At 41.8% G+C, this 21,125-nt stretch overlaps 1 protein-coding gene across 8 annotated transcripts in view; it reads left to right on the plus strand.

The window, feature by feature from the left end:
• The first annotated feature begins 788 nt into the window (after window positions 1–788).
• The window catches only part of lyst (lysosomal trafficking regulator), a 51,305-nt gene continuing 30,968 nt past the window's right edge, over window positions 789–21,125 (plus strand). For 5 of the 8 annotated variants that reach the window (XM_054798709.1, XM_054798713.1, XM_054798714.1 and 2 more), the window contains exons 1-9: window positions 1,421–1,551; window positions 1,629–1,877; window positions 10,531–10,619; window positions 13,288–13,486; window positions 14,974–15,064; window positions 15,765–17,859; window positions 18,943–19,885; window positions 19,957–20,118; window positions 20,912–21,074. In XM_054798709.1, coding sequence (XP_054654684.1) covers window positions 1,797–1,877; window positions 10,531–10,619; window positions 13,288–13,486; window positions 14,974–15,064; window positions 15,765–17,859; window positions 18,943–19,885; window positions 19,957–20,118; window positions 20,912–21,074 — 3,823 coding nt within the window. In that variant the 5' untranslated portion in view covers window positions 1,421–1,551; window positions 1,629–1,796. Of the gene's footprint in view, window positions 832–1,420; window positions 1,552–1,628; window positions 1,878–9,713; window positions 9,774–10,530; window positions 10,620–13,287; window positions 13,487–14,973; window positions 15,065–15,764; window positions 17,860–18,942; window positions 19,886–19,956; window positions 20,119–20,911; window positions 21,075–21,125 lie in introns of those variants that run through there. The other 3 variants (XM_054798716.1, XM_054798711.1, XM_054798712.1) reach the window with 3 other exon arrangements.

The following is a 21,125-nucleotide window of genomic DNA, read 5'->3' on the forward strand; positions in this document are numbered from 1 at the left end:
TCCCAAATCAAAATTCTATTACATTTTTATTCTGATATTTTGTATCAGATCAGATTTCACGAAAAGCTTCTGAAATGGCTTTTAAAGAGCTTACTTCATGGCAAATATTAGAAACACCTCTATAAGATGCAGTGTCATTTTATGCTTAATAAAAATCTGTAACCTTTCTGAGAGTGTCCATCAAAAGTGAGCATTGTTATGTTTCGTAAGGCACGCTTTTTAAATACAGGCATTGCAGTGGATGTAATTTGATGCTCCTATTGGTCATTATACATTTCGGCAGTACCTGAACGCACCTCTGCTACAACTTTGATTGATTGGGGAATTACTCGTGCGTCATCCAATGGGAAAAAGCTGGAGTCAACACATACGTCACTAATAATACTTAGGAAAAAATCACCCTCACTTTTGCCGTTAGGAATGTTGTCAATCGTGTACGTAACAATATTAGGCCATACAAATTGAGGTACGTGCACATTTTATAGTGTTGAAGCTATTATTTTACTGTAAACAAATTATTACTTAAGTGTTTTCATCCAAATTGCCCTCTAGACTGGTACTGCTCATTAATATACTCTTAAATTGACTCGAGATCGCACGTTCTGTTGAAAGCAGACCCTAGTGTCTTTATCATTATTGGTTAACAAAATACAGAAACATTGTTTTCTTTTAAACAAAATAGTCATTAAGATAAATCCTATCAAGCGTAGATTTCAACGCGTCGCCCTGTATGGAGAGGGTGTTGATACTTGCAGTCATAGAACAGGGCTTAATTCTTATGGACGTAAGGCTCGACTAGCATTAGCTGGCTCTAATTTATGGGGAAATCAGGTATGGATGAAAATATTTTTTTCCTTTTGGAATTTGACACAAAACACAAGGAAAAGGGATGTCTAAACACCGTGGTAATTTAGTGAACGTGGATAATTATGTACCCGCTTTTCAATGCTACACAAACTGTTTTGACAGCTGCCATCCAAAACAGTACAATGCCATTCAACCAGGATACGGCTAAACGTGGCAAATGCTATTGAAATGAGTTAATATCAGTGAGTATTTTCCGAAGCGTTGCATTCGAAGCTGCAGTTCATCATGTACAGCCACTCTATTGAATATGTGACTTATTTTATGAATATTACAGTTCGAAATATTTGAATCATTTACTGTCGTGTGATCAAGTTAGTGAGAACAAATATGACATTGTGTACATTGAATTTCAACATAAACGCCAATAACCAATAATTAGTTCCTCTTCAAGCGCTAATTTGAATAAAGTTACTTCTGAGGTTTTATTTCATTTTTTTAAAATTATTTTTTGTATAGCTTAACGTAAAACATGACATGTGAGAGAAAATTGTGTATACCAAACACGAATCAGCTGGTGCCCTTTATTTTGAAAAATATCCCGAGCGGAAATGATGACCCTGTTAACTATTGTTTCTTCATCTCCTGTCACTGCTTAGCTAGCTAGCTATGTAGCTAGTTGATGCGCTCGGAGCCAAGTTATTTTGTCCATGAGGCTGTGCGTCATAAATTGCGGGTCCAAAACAGGTACAAGTACGCCAGTGTCCTGTAGTGTTTGCCAGCTAAGTCTGAACAACTGAAAGTGTCATGATGTATCTCTGCAGATGCTGGATGAAAAAGTGACAAGAGCAGCGAAGTGAAGCATGCATCTGCAATGAACGACGCAGGAAAACATTTGGGGATTTGGACGACGCCAGTCGGGGAACTTTGGGGAGATTTATTTGATTTTTCCCGGCTTCCTCAACACCTTTATTGGCGTTGGCTTGGACGACATGGCCAGTCCACTGCAGAGCGATTTGTGCTATGCGTGGGAAAAGTACATGGACTGTAGGCTTCAAGGAGCAGATCTGCAGGTAGGTGCTGCACACAACTCAGCTCATCTGATATTTTCATTTTTCTAGTTTCCTCAAATAGAACTTTAACATGCCTAACATTTTGGCGGTGCTGTTTGACAGATGGCTGTATTCAATCCACTTTTGAAGAGTATTTTGTTGTAAAATATCCACCCCAGCATTTACTAATTAGGTAATGTCACCAGACTTAAACCTCAAAATCTGTCCATGCATACTCAATTAAGAAAGTCATATTTCCTGATTACAGGGTTATTTTGTCTCAGTGGTTGTTCGCCCACAAAAAGGCTGCTGGGAACTATTGTTCATTTCAAGTAGAGTACAACATCTCCTTTATGGTGATATCATCCAGTACTGGAAATCTTTCATAGAGATGAAGCTGAGGCTGCGTTCAAAAGTCGCATTTTTGGTCGGGTTAAAACGGTGTAGTCTGTTTGCTCTGCGCCTACAGTTTGTTTGGTCAAGTATGAACGCAGGCCAGGACCAACAGGGCCGAGATCACTTGAGAGAGGAATATTGGTCCGCCTGCCGGCAAGTCCTGAGTGAGGCAAGTGTGACCACCAAACACACCAAAACACTGGATAGGATGTTGCCCAATGCCAGCGTAACCAGGCGATGCATAGCAACACTCAACAGGAAGCTGAGTGAAAATCATCACAAATAAGGGGGGGGGTAAGTCAGCGTTGGTGTACTACACTGCTGATGGGGATGCCATACAACTTAATGTCAAAAAAAAAAAAATATTTCTTTAACAAGCACAAACAAACGCTAATTCTGTTTTGTAAGGTTGCTGTAAAACGGGACTTTTTGGAATTAAAGGGAATCACACCAGTTTAAGTAATTTTAGAGAATGAGGGGATTGTGTGTGTGCCAGGATTAATTACCATGTGTAATCTTGTGGTGGGAGGGCAGGGTTAAAACCCAGATTGAAGTCATGCAGCTCTTGTCATGCTGTCACAGTGGTCAGATTGAAACAAAATGATTCCCCATTTTGCTCGGGATACGCCTCCAACCCTCTTGAGTGTCATTTTGATGCTGCACAAGGCCGACAGTGAGTTAATGTGCACGGACTGAGGCAGGTGCGTTCGCTCCTGAGTAGGACTTTTGCAGAAGAGATTGCTTCTTAAATCTGTCAGGATGCTGCATCTCTTTCAGCAGGCCTCCTGCTGTCAGGCACTCAGCAGCCCGATCACGGGACTGGGATTACGCCTCAGATGATGTGATTTAACCATTATTTGAATCCCGTTTTCTCATCTCTCTTGTGTAAGCAGCCTTTTGAAGACAGACCTGCTATGAAAGTAAAATATATATATATATTTTTAAAGCGATGCATACTGGTAAAACCCACAGGGTTTCTCCTCGCTTTGAACAAACACTTCCTTTTGCTTCAGTTGCCATGCGCATGGTAGTGTTTAATGTTTGCTTGGTTTTTAACAGTTTTAAACCCTTAGCATAAACTTAAAGCTGTCCTTGAACCATTTGCAGTAGAGGCATGGCTTTGGGCTTTTTTTTAGAAAGCCAACAAACTGCATTTTTCACCCCAGCATTCAGAATGTGTCTAAGTGCTACTGACACTGAATGGTGTCGACACTGAGTTTGAATGCGCTGAAAATAACGATTTTCTTTTAGGTTTGCCTATCTTTTTTTTTAGTTGTTGAGCCATGATAATGGGGTGCATGATACTTATTGGACTGATATTTATCGGGCCGATAAAAAATAGCTCAGATAACCGATAAAAAACCCCCACAAAAAACCCGTACTCTGCTGTAGGTGGGTTAGGCTGAGCAAATAAAACGCTCCTTTTCTGTGCTTTTTGTGCTGCAAAAGGCCTGTCATAACTTCCCCTGTGCTTGTGAACTTGTATACAAACATGGTATTGATCGTGTGGGACTTCTCACTGTTTCAGAGGAAGACATTTCGCCATATGCTCTGCAAACATTCCGCGATAAGGGAAAAAAACATCAAGCTTCAAACCTTATCAGCTACCTGCAATGCCAGCATTGCTACGACATCCAGGGCCCGGGGCTTGTTCCTATCGTCACAGCGTTTGAAAAGTGCGAAAATGTTTGCCAGGGACGACCTGAGGGCTAAAGCGATCTGTGATTTCATAATGGAAAAGATAGCGTTGGACAATCAGCCCTTCACCGTCACTGAAGTTACTGGCTTTTGTCGGCTAGTAAACCCCTTGGAGCCACGGTTTGTGCTTCTGATCCACCGATATTTTAAAAAATGTTTTGTTCATAGTAGTGATGTCATGATACTTGGTTAGGACAAAACTACAGGTACTGTTTGTCAAATCCAACTTTGAGTCTTTCTTACCTCCTTGTATGCACAAACTACAGTTAAATCTAAATTTAAACAAATGGTAGTAATAAATAAGTTAGCAGTTATCTGTATCGGTCTTGAGAAGGAGGAAGTTATCGGTATCGGCTTGAAAAAAAAAATGTCATGCTTCCCAACAATGTGTGCTATCTAAGCCATACTTTACAAAGCAAATTAGTGGAATATGTATTACTACAGCTCATTAATAAGTAGTTAATTTTATTTTTGCAATGTGCCATGGGCCAAGAAAAAGTGAGCTGCGGGCCGAAGATGGCCCCCGGTTTGCACTTTGGACCCATGATTGAGAGTCTCCAATGAACCTAACATGCATGTGTTGTTTCAAACACTTTGACACTCCGATGCTCAAAACCAGGAACCAAACTAGATGTTTGACCACATCTTCTCTGTTTCTCGCTGTGGCTTTAATACCCAGCTCAGAAGAAAGCTTAAAATTAGTGATTTTACTCCCAAATAGTCAGCTGTCCAAACAGGGAAGTTGCAATGAGTTTGGTAGACCCGAAGAAGATTGTGGATTTCCTGGTTGCCTTTCACAATGCTTTCTTTGGATAGTGACGCCAAAATAACAAAACAGTATTTTAGCCAGAGAATACCAGGATGCCATGCTGTCCCGACAGAGAGGCTTCCTAAGCTAGAAGCAGCATAAAATAGTATGTTCTACAGCAAAGGCAAAAGGCCTGAATGAAAATGTGAAGGCTGCTTTCCATGTCCACGTCTCGCTGAATTTTGATTAGCTGAATCATTTTAGTGGAATGACTCTCTGGCCTGGAGCCAAGCTTGAACCCAGGTGATATTACAAGTGGATGGTTGAGTTTTATTTTGAGTGAAGAGGATGTTTCAAAAGAGCAAAGGAAGCGCTGTGAAGCATGTTTTTTCTGTCTCTTTATACTTAGGCACTAAAGCTTTGTGATCCCTGCTTGCTCTGCCTCAAGTCAGGCTATTAACTAGTAGAATCATCCATCCATCCATCTTCTATGCCGCTTATCCTCATCATGTTTCATGTTTTTGTATTAAAATGGATGACAAATATATTTGCCATCCATTTCCTAACGATTTTCGACTCCGATTCTTTTCAGAGGTAGGGTCATAAAAGTTTGCATGGGTTAAAAGAGGGCGCTAACCAAAGCTCTTGGATGAAATGTCTGAATGTCTCCATGACTTTTTTTTAAATGATGAATTTCTAACAGGGCTCTTTTCAACCACTATATAAATATTTTGAAGTCTCTTTACAAAGGAGTACACGTTGACAAATGAGTTTTATTTTTGAAAACCTCATGAAGAAACAATGACGCTTATCCTGTTGTTTGTGTTGGAGAGTGTCTTATGATGCAGAATAGACAAAGTTTAACGTAACCATGTTACTGAGCCCCCACTAACCTGCGTGCGGAATATCAAACAAGTACGGTGAATGGAGTAACACTTCGCGGGGGTCTGGTCAGCTTCCTGACGTCAGGTCGTTTGTCTATGGAAAAAGTACATAGCCATACGTTAGCCAGATATTTGAGTTAGCCACCACATTCGCAGTATGAAGCATAATTTGTTTGCTGCTTCAATGTTGACATAAGATCGACGTAATTTATTGTTTTACTTTTTCTGTCTGGTTGGAAGAAGTCTGGCGTGTCGCGTCAAAAACAAGGTACTGTGAATCCGGTAATCGTGTTAGTGGAGCACCATCCTTTGCATGATATGATGGCGTTGCAAATGTTTCACTGCGCCGACTGTTCATTTTTCTTGCAGAATTTCAACCAAACCTTCGAGCGCCATCGGTCGCATTTCCTCCAGTCGGCGGGCTGGTCGGTCATCAAAATGAGAAATCGAGATTTAAAAAACTGAACGATCCCGGGGGAATCGGAATGTTCCCGTCAATGCACGACGGCCAACCCTACCAATCCCTGCATTCCTTGAGTGATGAAATCCTAAATCCTAAAGACGATCAGAATTATTGAGCCTGGTGTAAAATGTTACATTTCACATTCTATTTCAGTTTATTCACGATCATGAAATACTTAAGCTGCCCATTTTAAGAAGTTTAAAAATGGCTCTTAATCTGCATGCAAGTAATGTTTTACATTCATTAGTCTTGTATGCAGTTTTTGGAGTGCAGCCGTGTAGAATAGGACAGCATTGCTGATGCTCTCATTATAATTCATTAAAATGTCTGTGTATCTAAGCATTGCGGCAGTTAATTTCAATGTATTTGTGATAATTATGTGAATTGTTCTTGTTCTTGTGTATCACTCATGTGGAAATGGAGACGGACAACAATGACCTACATATAGACTGCATGAATTGCTGATATGATTTCCTCCATAATCGCAATAAACAAGACACGGACTTGATGATTGCAAATTAACATTATTTTAATGAACATTTCATGGTCTGCAAAGCTAGCTTTGATGAACTGTACACGCATGGCACTTACCGGGGGAAAAAAAAGGCTATACAATATATCAACAACATGAAACTTTTTACAGGTTAAAAAAAAAAGGTAGATAAAATAAAGGTCCATGTTGACCTGGTAAGAATTCCAAGCATACCAAAATGTGTCACAAGTCATGTGACAACACTCATGTCTCTTATTGGTCAGCAGTGGCTGCAAGAATGTAAACAGGAAGAAGGTTTGAGTAGTGAGTGAAAGTTCAGTGGTTTCATGTATTTCCTTACTGTAGTTAAGTCACCATTATGCCAATTAGGGAGATACCTGATGGGGTCATTTGTCAACAGGTTTCACCATAACAGAACCTCATCGAGCTTGTTTGGAACCACGCCGAGGCCAACTTTTGTAGCGTTTGGTGAACAAATTAACTGTTGGGTTGCTTTCACATTTGCAGTTTGCTTTCTTTGATCATACCAGAATGGGTTACAGCAAACCATGTGACACTGATCTGCTCTCCAGTTGGTCAGCGGTGGCCACAGGAATTTAACAGGAAGAAGATGGGAATAGTGAATGAAATGACACCAAATCACAGTAGCTGAATGCACATTTGGATGATGTCATGGGCAAATGACAATGATGGCATGCTAATCGCATAAATGCTAAACTAAAGTCATACTCATGAAGTCCCCGGTTTTATCTACTATTATGCCGGCTGGTTCATGTGCCTCACCTAAGTTTGGTTACTGTGGTCACACCTGACCAAACACATTGGACGAAGGGGGAAAACGAACTTGACTGAGGTCACAGCCCGCTCACTGAGAGGCGATTCAGTTTTACCATGAGGAGTGTAAAATCAGGCTGATTATCATACTCCATCTATCAAAGGTTGTGGGTCATCATTTGACAGTAACAATTTTTAGCATGTTTTCATGTTTTTCATTTCTGCTTTTATTGTTCCTCCCGTAGTTTCAACCTGAACTCTCACTTGTTGCCGCAAACAACTGCGAGTACTGCTGCTTCTAGGTTGTTTTCCCTACCCTGCAAAAGGTTAAGTGTGGTCCAACACCGAAAAACACTCTGCTGCCTACTAGTTGGAGTATGACACATGTTTGTTCTGAGTTTGGAAGATTGGAAGCACAGACTCGACTATTGTTAGCTCCGGTTAACAAGGAAACTCAAACTCAACCTTCTGTGCATGCCATAAATAAACAATAACAAAAGTTTGGTCGATGGAATTATTTCAGTTAAATGACTACAGCAGCTGGTGTTCTACTAACCCAAACAGTGTAAATGATCCAATACCAAAGATTCTCTGCAGAGTAACCGTGAAAGTCATCTTTATATTTGGATGATTGAAATTTACATCCACACTGTGACGGATTCGTAATTAGTTGCATCCAGATGGGAACGGTTCACCGGGTGAAAACCATGCAATACAAAAGGCACACCTACACAGACGGAACCAACCGGACACACCAAACTATAGAAGAGGTTTCAGTCATCTATAGAAGTACTATACTAGAAGGTGCTCAGTCATCCATGAAAGCAGACCTATTATCTTTTTGTGTTTTAGGCAAAACAAGATAGTCACAGCTGTAATGTGAGCCAAACACAGTTAGTGGTTTGGTCCGCAACATATCAGAAAAGAGGCAAAAATGTTGATCACCGTTTTCTAAAGTCAAAGCTGATTTGTGTGAATATCTTGTTTTGCCTAAAATACAAATAGGTCTGCTTTCATGGATGACTAAGGAAATAAAAAAAATATTCACATTTGAGAGGCTGAAACCAGAGGATATTTACATTTTTTTAATTAAAAAAATGATTAATTGAATATAAAAATAGTTGTTGATTAACTGGATTATTAATTCATTATTAATGAATCGTTGATGCATCTATTCTCATTGTTGCCGCTGCAGAAAAAATAAATAATAATAAAAATGAATGAAGCTTATATCGAAATAAGGCGAGAAAATATTGGAGCAACCTGCCGTATTCTTTTTGGACTGAACTTTGACCCATTAACCATCGACTCTTATGTTTTCCTGGAGACATTTTAATTTCCTGCACAGAGTGTGAGCTTTAATAAGGGGCCGTGTGGCCACAAACATGCTTCATTGAGGTAGCCATTTGACATTTTACCTCAGTGCTCTCATCCCTGACTCATAGCTTGTGAGGAAATTCAAAACGTTAGGGGCTCCTCATGATGCTCATCACCCAAACGTCAAATTAGATCAGTCGTGATCTCAAATTGGGGTTGGTGGGGGGGGGGGGGGGGGGGGGGTGACGTTACATAATCAACACTCCCACATCCTATTGTCACGAGGACAGGATCACATCCCTTTCACTGCATCACTGCACAGTTGTGGAGTACTCATGAGGATAGTCTGGAGCAGCCTGAGTGACTCAGCCAACAGACTCCCATGACCTGGCCACCCGTGATCGCCAGTGCTAAAGACCCAGGTCACAGCAGTGGTGTACTAGTTGTGATAAAGCACCACAACATTTAAGTACAGCAATATCAGAAGTGTAGTGTATGCAGTGTAGTAATAGAAATTCTACTGTATTTTTCAAATTAAAAATGAATCGCTCCCTTGTTTTAATCCTTGTTTGGTGTGTCCAGACGATGTTCTCTCAAGCTCCAACCTATGATTTCCCAAGCTGTATGGACCGTTTTGGCAATCTCTCTATTAGCAAATCAGCCTGCCTGGCTTGTGCAGAACACATTTTAAAATTGGATTGAAGCCACAGGAAGGGGGGGAAAAAAGACAACCCCTGCCTGGAAATTTGCATTATCGTGCACCACTCGTTTTCCTTTCCCCATTTGAGGAACACGGCCACAACCGCTACACGGATAATCGACTGAAGGCATAAGTGTAGCAGTGCTTGAGGGATTATTTATACATGTGATAACATCTCTGGCAACATATAAAGCTTTATTTCCTGTCAGTGATTTCTGCGCTCTTTCTGCTCCCATTTATTATTTCATCCTGTTGCATTTGTCCATGTTGTTAGCCCTGCCATCTCCTGTCTCTGATCGTTCACCCTTTTCTTTTGTTTGCTCTTCCCATCTTTTGTGTGCGTACATTGTTGTCCATCCCCCCTGGTGCTGTGATCCCACCTAGCCACACACCTCCTCAAGGTTTGGGTGAAGTTGTCCCACCCGCTGCCCCTGCTTCACCCTGGTGAGTGTGGTGTGCACTTATTATCCAGCAGCACTTCTGATGTGTGCATATATTTTAGCAATAATTTACCCCCCTCCACCCCCCAAACACTATTAACCCAATGTTCTTTGAAAAACTCGCCCATGAAACCAAGCAAAATGAAAGGACTTGCTTCTGCAGTTGCAACACAGGAAGGAAGTTGGCGCAGATTCCACTGAGCAAATTGGTTTCACAAATGTTTCACTGCCTTTTAAACAAGACTGTAACAAAGTAAATATATGTAAATGTCTTTAAAGGGATTATATACATCACTGCCAGTTATTATAACTGTACATTGTCTGTTCTTTGGTTTTGTGATGTAGACAATCAGTGCAGCCTCTTTAGCCAAGGATCAGCGTAACCCGCACATGTCCAGTCAGTGCTGTCAGATTAGCATGCTTAGAGGATCACACGTCTGCCACACATGCATTAACACACTTCCGTGGAAGTCAGATGACTTGTAGCATTCAATAACAAATTTTACAGGTGGATCTTAGGGGTCCATTATGATGTTCCCACTAATTTATTTTTAATGTTTGCCTCTCTGGCTATTAGTTGTAGAGGCATGTCTGTCACTTTGGAGTATTATATCCATGTTATGTTGTTTGTGCTTGTTCTATCACAAATTGACCTAATAACCCCTGTAATCAGGTAGTGGTGTTATTTAAAGTGTGGGCTTTTCAATTATGTCAAGAATAATATTGGTGTTCTTCATAATGATCCTCTAATTTCTTATCAGGTCACCCTCCAGAGTCTAGAGAGTTTCCTGTGTCTCTTCCACTATGTGCAGCATCACCCTCTTCACACTAAAGATGCACTGAAATTCTGGTAGGTGTCTTTATTAGCCCCCTGTTGACAATGTAATGTGTGGATTGTTCTAAAAAGGCAGGTTTTGTTTAAGCGCAGATCTGTTTGACAGAGTGAAAATCAGCTTTGTATTCATGTGGTCTTGGCAAAGTCCTGTCATCTATTTTTTTAGGAGGTTGGATGAGAATCACGGTGTGCCATGAACACATCAGTTACAGGAGACTGGCAATACAAATATGACGCTGAATTAACCAAACACGGTTGTGAACACTGCTTTTAAATGGATTCTATACAACTGTAACCTGAAACCACAATAATAAACAGATTGCTAGTTTCACAGTACCAATCAAAACTGAGTATTATCTTTCATCTAAAGCAGATTTTCTCAATTGAGTCTCATTAGATTGTTCCCGTGTACCTAATGAAATATAAAGCAAGTATAGAAAAATGAGGGCTGTCAAAAATAACTCCTTTTTGGCAGTAACTAAATGATTTAATTAACTGCATTAAAATTCTTAACATAATTAAGGCATGCGCATCGTGACAAGCCACAACGCTCTGTTATGACGCCAGATGGAGGCACAGTGTAGCGTCCCCACAGAACAACACTGTCTGATGCACTTTTATGACTTCATTCTGACCTGAACACACCAATAGCAGTACAATTTCATCTCCAACTCACAAACACGTCTCTCATTCTCCACCACGCTCGTGCGAGAGGTATTCAGGGACACTTAGAACTCCGAACAGCACGACATCATCTTTATTATGCGTGCATGTGTGGTCTGAATAAACAGAAAGACAAAAACAATAACTGGATATTGTTATCACTAACACTCAAAGTAACTCACACTTGATGTAATACAATTATGACACACCTTATTGGGTCAAATAACGCATACAAATGATGAACACCTCCATATTTGCCTTCTTTTTTCATGTCTGAGCAGGACCTAACTGGCACAGTTTGCTCTGTGCTGGCGAGGCATTGTTCACGTGATGCATTCAAGGGCACTGCTTAACTCATAATGTGGCAGTACAATTTGCTATAAATACATTCAAAACACGTGAATTCAATGTAAATTACATCGTGTCAATTAAACTGAATAGTAATGGGGGGAAAAAGGTACAATAAGCAGACATCTAGAAAGATGATAGTGTGTATGGTGTTAGTGTCAAATGTAGAACATTATGCACCACTGTATACACATAATGGAGAATTACAAATGCAGTTTTTGTTTTTTGTGAATGATGGCCTATTATAGAGGTCCTCCGCAGGTCAGTGGAGGCTCGTCAGTATTCCCAAGGCCAGTCCCCTTGCCATGTGACATCACATGCTTTCATGTGATACGCTGATCTGCTGCGAATCTGGAAAGCCTCCATTTGAAATTCCAATTTAATGGAATTTGCGCTGCAGAACAGAAAATTCAGTCAGTCGTCGTGCAAGGAGGTATGCAGATACAGCCAGCAGTCGAGCTGCAGTCAAGCTTGGAATATGCACAAGATGACTGGAAGGAAACTGTTATGCCCACTAACATCTGGTAAGACTACAAAATGTTAGTCTTAAAGAGACAGACATTAGCTGTATTGTTATAAATGTGCTTGCAGTGCAGATATTTTTAACCCTTTGGTTGTTGTGAAGTTTCCATATCCGGATTGGAAACTTAATTTAACCATATTAAAATGACTGAAACAGTTAGGATAGAAAACTGTTTAACTATTTAGTGTTTAGTTGACGTTGTCTTACAAAGACTGTGTCTCGAACGGCATCGACATGTGCAGTATGTGTCTCATGTTGGAGCTTTCACCTCTTTTACTGTAAGAGTTGCTGTGCATGTGCATGTTTAGATCATTGAATTTTGCCAATACTAATGCAGGGGTTAAAATTGTATGTTCAATGAGCTGCTGCTCCTGTTTGCCCTTAGTAGTTTTTGTATAACTGTTAAAGTTACAAGAGTGTGTTGCACTGCACACCACTGTTTCTACCTGACGTTTCCCTTTTAACATGGTCATTTTTGCCAGGGAATGTCCACTGAAACTCTGAGATGCACTTATTTTGTTTTAAGGACATGTCACAATGTTGGGTAAACATTCCATTATCACTCCCCTCTGCTTTAAGTGTGACTAATAATCATAGTAGACAAATTATTACACGCTCATGTTGTTACTAACTGTACTACTAATTCCATTAAGCATGGAGTGAAATCAGTAACTGCACATAATTATCGTAGGGAAGCCAGGTAAGCTTATTCAGTCACTTGTCGTGGAGCATCAGCACTTTGAGTCTCCCTACATGTGATCAACTTAACGTAAGAAACCGTGATCATTTATTAATTAATTATTTTTTTGGAAAACCGCGGTAGAGCGAGGGCGCGATGTTCGAACCACGATGTAGCGAGGGATGATTGTATGAATTTATTTCTGTTTCTGTTCCTGTATGAGTTGCTGGCATTGATATCGTTCAAGCATGAATAAGACACTTACAGACCTGCCAACCTTAAGAAATCTTATAACTATAGTCCCCCTGCTTCTCACGCCCCCTCTGACACCGCACCACACCTTCCCAGGGAGGCCTAACCGACTATTGGAGAAGCACACTCTTATGTGATTGGAAAAGCACTACATGTTTTCTGTACAGTCATAGTAGGCAAGCTGATTTGCATAGCGAAGTTGATCTCTCTTCTTATAGCTCAGACATGAGTGGGGCCAGTAACACACTGGCGAGGGAGTTCCTGACTGACGTACACCAGCTATGCAGCGCGGTGGCTCAGAGAGCGGAGGCACGGGAGGAAGATGAGGAGGAAAGTCATATGGTTGCACTTGGAGAGTACCTGGTCAGAGGAAGGGGATTTCTGTTGCTTAGCACCCTGGATTCCATCATTGACCAGGTGAGGATGACAAAATGTTGCTCTTGACCTCTTCATACGTCTCAGCCTTGAGCTTCTTCGCTCGAATGCTTTTATTGTAAAATGTCTGGTTATCAGACCATATAAGCGGGAAGACTGCTGCAGGAAGTAGGACTACATAAAAAATAAACTGTGGTTATAAAACCATATTCATTCTTCTTCTTCTCAGTGATTTAGTTACACCACCAGTCATAGGTCACCATTGTTACCTCGTGATCTTGGTGATTTTACAATGTTTTTTTTTGGCTTTTACAGTATTTGTGACTTAAAGGTCCTCTATTATGCAAAATATATTTTTTATGATGTTATAACAGTAACATATGTCCCTAGGACCTGTTTTTGACCACCAAAATCCATTTGTTTGCTTCACGTTTGAGAGAAGAGGCTCTCCAACGGTCAATTTTGAAGTGTCAGGTTTTCATGATGTGGACATGACATGACAGGACATGATACCACCTCTGACCCGCCCCTAGCTAGATGAACCTGCCCCATGTACTGGATACACCCACCACTTCATAGAGGACAGCTTTGTACATGTTTTTATGCTACACATATTTAAAATAAAGCTCTTCCAACCTTCCGTCCGTCAGCTACAGATCTGGGAGCTATGTGTTGTTAGAAATGTGTTTTTCTTCAGCGAATAGGCTAACCTTGCATGATGTTGCTGTTAAAATATGACTGTAACGTAACTGTCATAAGGTTTGTGTCCTCCCCCACTCCTTAATTTTACATTTCTGTATCTGATATATGACATCTGTTATGTTGGATAAGTGTATGTGTACATGTATGTTAAAAAGTGGATGAAATGCACAATACCGCTGAGAGGCACTCATTCTGTCCAAGACGGGTGGCCAAAAAGAGTGGCATTAAAGCGACAGACACACACACAAACTAAATTACACCATCAAAGCTACATTTTGGGCAATACACTTCTAATACACTAATGTGGGCCCTCCCAGATTTATTTTTAATTGTTGAAAAATACCATAATATGGGACCTTTTTTAAACTCACAGTTTTTGACGCTGATTATGTGACGTGTTTTTACCTACAAGCTCATCATTGCTAATTGACAGTTGAAGGAGTTGGAGAAGAAAATTGTTTTTAATTAGCACTTGAAGGAGTTGGTTCTCTCTGCTGTGAGGAATGCTTTGGGTAGACATGCAATCCCTCTTAGGTCTCGGAAGCAAGACTGTCATGTAGACGCTACATTGTTTCCTCGCACAATCCCGCTGTATAATTTTGTACAAAAAACATACTTGGGTCATGTCTGGTTTCAAAAGTCATTTTGAAAAATGGAATTTTACTTCACAATTTAATCTTGGCTCTTCTTGATGAAAAGCAAGTGAACATTGCTGTTGCAGTACGTCTCGGTGGGTGTGTCTTAATGTGACATCAGAGTGTGACCAAAAGGAAGAGGAGAAGGGAGGCTTTCGAGGTAACCCTAAGTGTGTTTTCTTGCACTCTAAGGAGTTGACTTGCCGAGAGGAGCTGCTCACTTTGCTGCTGTCTCTACTCCCTCTGGTTTGGAAGATCCCTGTACAGGAAGAAAAAGCTCCAGGTTTGTACTTGTTTTCAAGCTCATCACTTGTTTTTGCTGTAAAGACATGTGTCTGCTTCTTTTTTTTTTTAACTAACTGTAACTAATTATAACTGACATTCTTTTTTTTTTTAATGTGCATAACAATGAAGGTGTCTTACAACCCTTTGTTAACGGTCAGCCAGACTATATTTCATTTTGCTAAGGCTTTTAATAGCTCCATTCTTGTTTTCGGTCATGTTCGTTAACCTAAGCAGCTTTTGTAGTTTTAGATATAGTAGAGCTGCATTATGCACATTGAAATATGCCGAGTCTTCATGATGCATTTATCATTTTAATAGTGCTGCAAACATGTTTTTTGTGTCAAACACTGTTAATCCGAATTCTGAGAGAGTGCTTACAGAGGCTTTTGACCCTTGGATGACACTGGTATTTAGTACTGAACTGATGGGCCTCTCTGACATGGAAGCTAGACATTTTTTCCTTTAATTAATTCGTACTTACTGAAAGTGGTTCGCGCACAGGGAATGGTCTGTGATAACATGAAGCTTTGTTTTCTCATCTAACACATTAAGTGCTTTGGGGAATCTGAGAACCTCATAGCCCAAATAAAATACAGTGAATCCCAGCTATGCAACCTAAAATAGCAGTCAGTCTAACAAGTGAGAATTTAGTATGTATTTCCGGAAAAGTCACAGACTGTATTTTTTTATGTCAACAGATTTCACCCTGCCGTCTCTATTAGAAGTCTTCCTCAGCCGGGAGGTAAAAGCCGTGCCTCTCAGAGCAGGACAAAAGACTGGGATAGATGAACAGGAATCTGGAAAGAGGCCACGTGTTGGCAGCGGCACCTGGAAATCAAGGAGGTCACGCAGAACATCCCAGAAATACTCTGTCAAGGATGCCCGGCGGTCCCAGGTTTCTACCTCAGATTCAGAAGCCAACACTGAAGACAAGGCAGGCCCAGGTGGCTCAAGGAGCAGAAGGTCACATGGCTCTACCATCCGAGTAAGCTGTCAACATCATCGTTTGGAAGCTACACAGTTAACAGCCACAGCAACCACCAACACAGAAACCATGAGTGCACCATACCCTCATCCCAGGGTCCATGGATCACAGACAATGGACACTGAAACCCTAACAGACCCAGCTGCCATGTCAATATTCAACCGCATGGAGAACTCACCCTTTGATCTATGTTACGTCTTACTTTCGTTATTGGAAAAAGTGTGTAAGTTTGATATGAGCATCAATCACAATCCCGGCCTGGCAGTCAGTGTTGTACCAACTCTCACTGAGATCCTGACTGAGTTTGGAGATTGTTGTGGTCCAGGAGGCGGTGGTGGAACAGGGGCAGAGGAGCTTGCTGGGGGCTGGACAGAAGAGCCCATTGCACTGGTCCAGAGGATGCTACTACGCACCATCTTGCACCTGATGTCAGTTGATGTCGGTCAAAGTGAAACCCTCCCAGATAGCCTCAGACGCAGCCTAACTGATCTGCTACGAGCTACGCTAAAAATCCGAAGCTGTCTAGACAGGCAGACAAACCCATTTGCTCCTCGACTGAAGAAAACCCTGCAGGAAGTCCAAGATGATTTCTCTTTTTCGCGTTTTCGCCACAGAGCACTACTGTTGCCTGAGCTTCTAGAAGGTGTACTGCAAGTTCTTCTGGGTTGCCTGCAGGCCTCTACACCCAACCCGTTTTTCTTTAGCCAAGCACTAGATCTCATCCACGAATTTGTCCAACACCGTGGTCTGGAGCTGTTTGAAGCTACAGTGCTGCGGTTGGAGGAACTTGGGAGGGCCAGGGATTCAGAAGTAGGAGGCGAGGCAGCAGAGAGGCTACGAGGTCTAATTGCAGGGGTCTTCAAGATCATCAGTGCTGTCAAGAAAGCAAAGTCGGAGCAGCTGCATCAGTCTGTGTGTGCTCGACGACGTCACCGTCGCTGTGAATATTCCCACTTCCTGCATCATCACAGAGATCTGTCGGGTTTGCCTGTCTCTGCTTTTAAGAAGGCTGCCCGGGGCAACCCTTTTGAGGAGGACGGTGAAGGAAAGGAAGGGATGGAGGGTGATGCAGTGCGTTACCCTGAGCGCTGCTGCTGCTTGGCTGCCTGTTCTCACCAATGTCTGCGCCTCCTGCAGCGCTTGTCCCCTAATGGACCAGCTGTGTTGCAGGTACTGGCCGGGGTGCAGGCTGTTGGTATCTGCTGTTGCATGGACCCTCGTTCCGTAATAAGACCACTGTTGGATGCCTTCCAAGCACCAGGTCTGCGAAGTTACCAGTCTCATGTTCTGAGTGTTCTGGGCAGACTGATCCTAGAACAGCTTGGTGGGGGACAGCCCTCAGAGAGAGCAAAGCTTGCTTCTTGTAACATTTGCACTCTGGACCAGAGTCAGTTGCCAGGCCTGGAGGAGACACTGCAACATGCGGAAACTTCAGCTCTTCCTACTAGCCTGTGCTACCGCTCCCAGGGGATCCTGCCAAGTGGAGGGGGCGCGGAGGACATGCTGTGGAAGTGGGATGCTCTTGAGGCTTACCAAGAACTAGTGTTTGGAGAGGACCGACAGCTGAGCCAGCAGGTAGCTGGTCATGTGTGCCACCTGACACTGCGCGGCAATGCTGTTGTGCAGTGGCAGCTCTACACGCACATCTTCAACCCTGTGCTGCAGCGAGGAGTAGAGCTAGCCCACCATGCACAACAGCTTGGGGTTTCTACAGTTTGCACCCAAGTCTGCAGCTATCACACTCAGTGCCTGCCTGTGGAGGTACTGCTCATATACCTGCAAGCATTACCTGCCCTCCTTAAATCGAGGTAAGCTTTCAGTTGGTTGTTGTTGCTCTGTCCATATAATTTTATCTTTACTACTTTGTAATTTGAAGTTTTATATTGAGCTTTTAATAATCCAAAATCTGATGATAATCTATTTTAAGATTTAAACTTCAACAAGTTAAAAGCGTAACTATTCTCATTGGTGTTGATTAGGAAATGTATCACTCGAGAAATGCATACATCTTTCTTTTTAGTATCAAACGTAGATGACTTATCGGCCTGTTCATTGAATTGTCATTAGATCGTTCCAACTGCGTCATTGCTAATTGATGCTAATCAATAATTTAGCTTGGCTTTGTGGGTGGCAGCTGACCCGACTATGGATGGCCTACATTATGTAACAAGTGCAGTAGTATAGCACCAGAAGATGCTTTTCTTTAGTTCTATAAAATGTGACTTGTTTGGATGATGAAGTTTTGAATTGGGTTTTCACCAAAGAACCTGGTTGACTCTGAGGTAACTTTAGAGTGCAATTTGTTAAAGAATCTTCTTCTCAGTGTGTTATTTTTAGAAAGATGTACCTGAAAGCCACTTTAGAATGCATCAATGATGACAACCTGACTAAGAAGATTCACTTTCTCTCTGTTATTGTCATACCAAAGATCCATACTGTTATGTTGACATATTGTACATACACATATAATGTATTTAGAGTGCAAGGAACGTTATCTGATCATCTCTATTCTATCTATGCACTTATCTTGTCTGTCACTGTGGTTACCTTTTGAAAATCAAGGTGGTTTCAAGTATAAGCAATACAGACATAAGCCTCACTGACACATTGCTGTTTATTTACCCTGTACTCTCATAATGTGAGAGTATTCATATTGTATTGTATTCATAACTGGCTGGTCGCTGCCAGTTTGGGTTGTACTTAAAGGTAAACTCAAGACAAATAGAAAAGTTTGGATTTATGAGGCAAAAATGCAATATGCCGCTCAAATGTTTAGCTATGTTGAGCAGGTTTCCGGCAAGAGATGATACATATGACCTAGTCTTGAAAATTGAATTTGTCCATTCTCGTGCTTTATATTTCTTTCATTCTCCAAATTATTTCTCTAACAGGGTGATTCGAGATCTGTTCATCAGCTGCAATGGGCTCAACCAGATGACAGAACTGGTGTACCTTGACCAGACATGCTCTTTAGCTTTGAAGGTATTTGAGACCCTAATAACTACATTCGGACACCAGCAGGCAGAAAACGTCCTGCAGGAGCTGGAGATTGCAGTTGCCGAACAGAAGCAGACAGTCTCGAACCTGGCTGAGGATCTGGGGTCAAGGGGATCTGGGGAAGGCCCGCAGAGCCTCAGCAAGTTCTATGAAGGGCTAAAGGAGGCATATCCACATCATAAGAGTCGTAGTGGGCAGGGGCGAGGAGCAAGACGCAGCCAAGCAGAGACCCACCTTCATGTTATTAACCTCTTCCTCTGTGTTGCTTTCCTGTGTGTTAGTAAAGAGGCTGATTCTGATCGTGACTCAGCTAATGACTCTGAGGATACTTCAGGATATGACAGTACAGCCAGTGAGCCCCTGGGTGGGCGCTTGGCTTACCTGTCCCCAGACAGCGTGACTTTGCCATCCAAAGAGCAAGTAAGACGGGCTGCAGATGTTTGGTCGGTGTGCCGGTGCGTCTATCTGGCCAACCCTTTGTTCCAGAGGCAGTTCTTCAGACTAGGGGGGTTGGATGTCTGTTTGCGCCTTATGAGCATGGTTATTCAGAAGCTTTCCTGCAAAAATAAGGATGGCAAAGCAAAGAAGAAGAAGGAATTCAAGGCCAAAAGTAGCCCAGGGTCCACAGTCCCTTTCAGCCTGCTTGGAGTAGATGAGCCAAGTCACGATTCAGTTAACTGCACTGCTCCAGCTGAGGGGAAGACCAGAGATCCGACAAAAAGACAGGAGGAAGAGTGGCAATTGCAAAGTATCCGCCTTCTTGAGGCATTACTGGCTATTTGTCTACACAGTGCCAATTTAGCCCTGCAGAGGACAGACTCAGAGCTTTCTTATCAGGTATCACACTCATCTTCAGCTATCAAACACAAAATGAGTGTCATAAATGAGGTATCATGTCTTCTCTATAGCTCCAGTCAGTGGAAGATACCCTATTAGAGGTGAGAGACCAGCTCTCTCGCTCAGGGGTGGTAAGCTCTGACCTCGCTGTGCCGCTGTTTGATTCTCTTCTGAGAGTGGCCTTGGCCAACATCTCATTCTCTCCCGATCCCCCTGAGGAGAAGCCAGACAGGGTGAGTCCTGCCTTTTGGTGATGCTGTAAGTGACATTATATGTTAATTTTTATGCTTTACAGTAATCCTTATTCATCTTTTCTTCGTCTTCTAGTGCCCTGAGGAAAATTAGTAAAAAAAATAGAAAGATTACATGTATTTTTTTTTTGTTCGGCTTTCATCAACAACAAGCCTTCTGTTAGTCAGGCTCTTAAAATGCCTGTATGACTAAGCTTGTTCCAATACAGGAAGATTTAGCTTTTTATGTAATAGATTTACCTACTTCTGAAGCACATAGTCCTTTCTCAGTGAGTCATGCAGAGTGTGGTGGTCACTTAATCCTTCCGAATTTGTTCTCTGAAGCTCTAAGACGATTCCAGCTTCACAAAGTTAAATGTTATTTTTCTGAGATCTTGTCAGATCTACCCACATTGTCTTGTTCTCTTTTTTTCTTTTCTTTTTTTAATCACAAGGATTGTACTGTGCATAATTATAAGCCTTGTCTGTCAATTACTTAACACATACAGAATGTTTAGTTGAATATATCTGTGTGTTTGTGCACTACTTTTGCTGTACACAGCCATTCCCATGTCAGCTGATATTAGTCTTAAGATCAGTTTGTACTATTTTCCATAAGAGTTAAAGAATTTTTATTCACAAGACATGTTTGTTTTTTTTTTTTTTTTGCTTTTATTGGAACTGAATTGAACATTTTTTACTTTTTTTCTTGCCCTGGTCCTCTCTCATTTTCTCTCGTCCTCTCTCTATCCTGCTTCCTTTTCCCTTTCTTTTCCTCTCGGCGTCTTTCTATCAGAAACTCCAAGTGTTGGCAGAGGGGGCGGCCCCAGCAGGCGATCTATCAGAGGAGGTGGACGGTGTTCAGAGCTGTGGCATCAAGCCCCCCGGGGAGGAGGAGGAGGAGGGCTACGACGCTGACAGCGAAAGCAACCCTGAGGACATGGTCAACCAGGAAGAGGGTAGGACTACACTTAACTGCACCTCATTTATGCTTACATCCTTAAGAATGA

This window comes from Dunckerocampus dactyliophorus, chromosome 14, assembly GCF_027744805.1.
Source record: "Dunckerocampus dactyliophorus isolate RoL2022-P2 chromosome 14, RoL_Ddac_1.1, whole genome shotgun sequence".
Lineage (NCBI taxonomy): Eukaryota > Metazoa > Chordata > Actinopteri > Syngnathiformes > Syngnathidae > Dunckerocampus > Dunckerocampus dactyliophorus.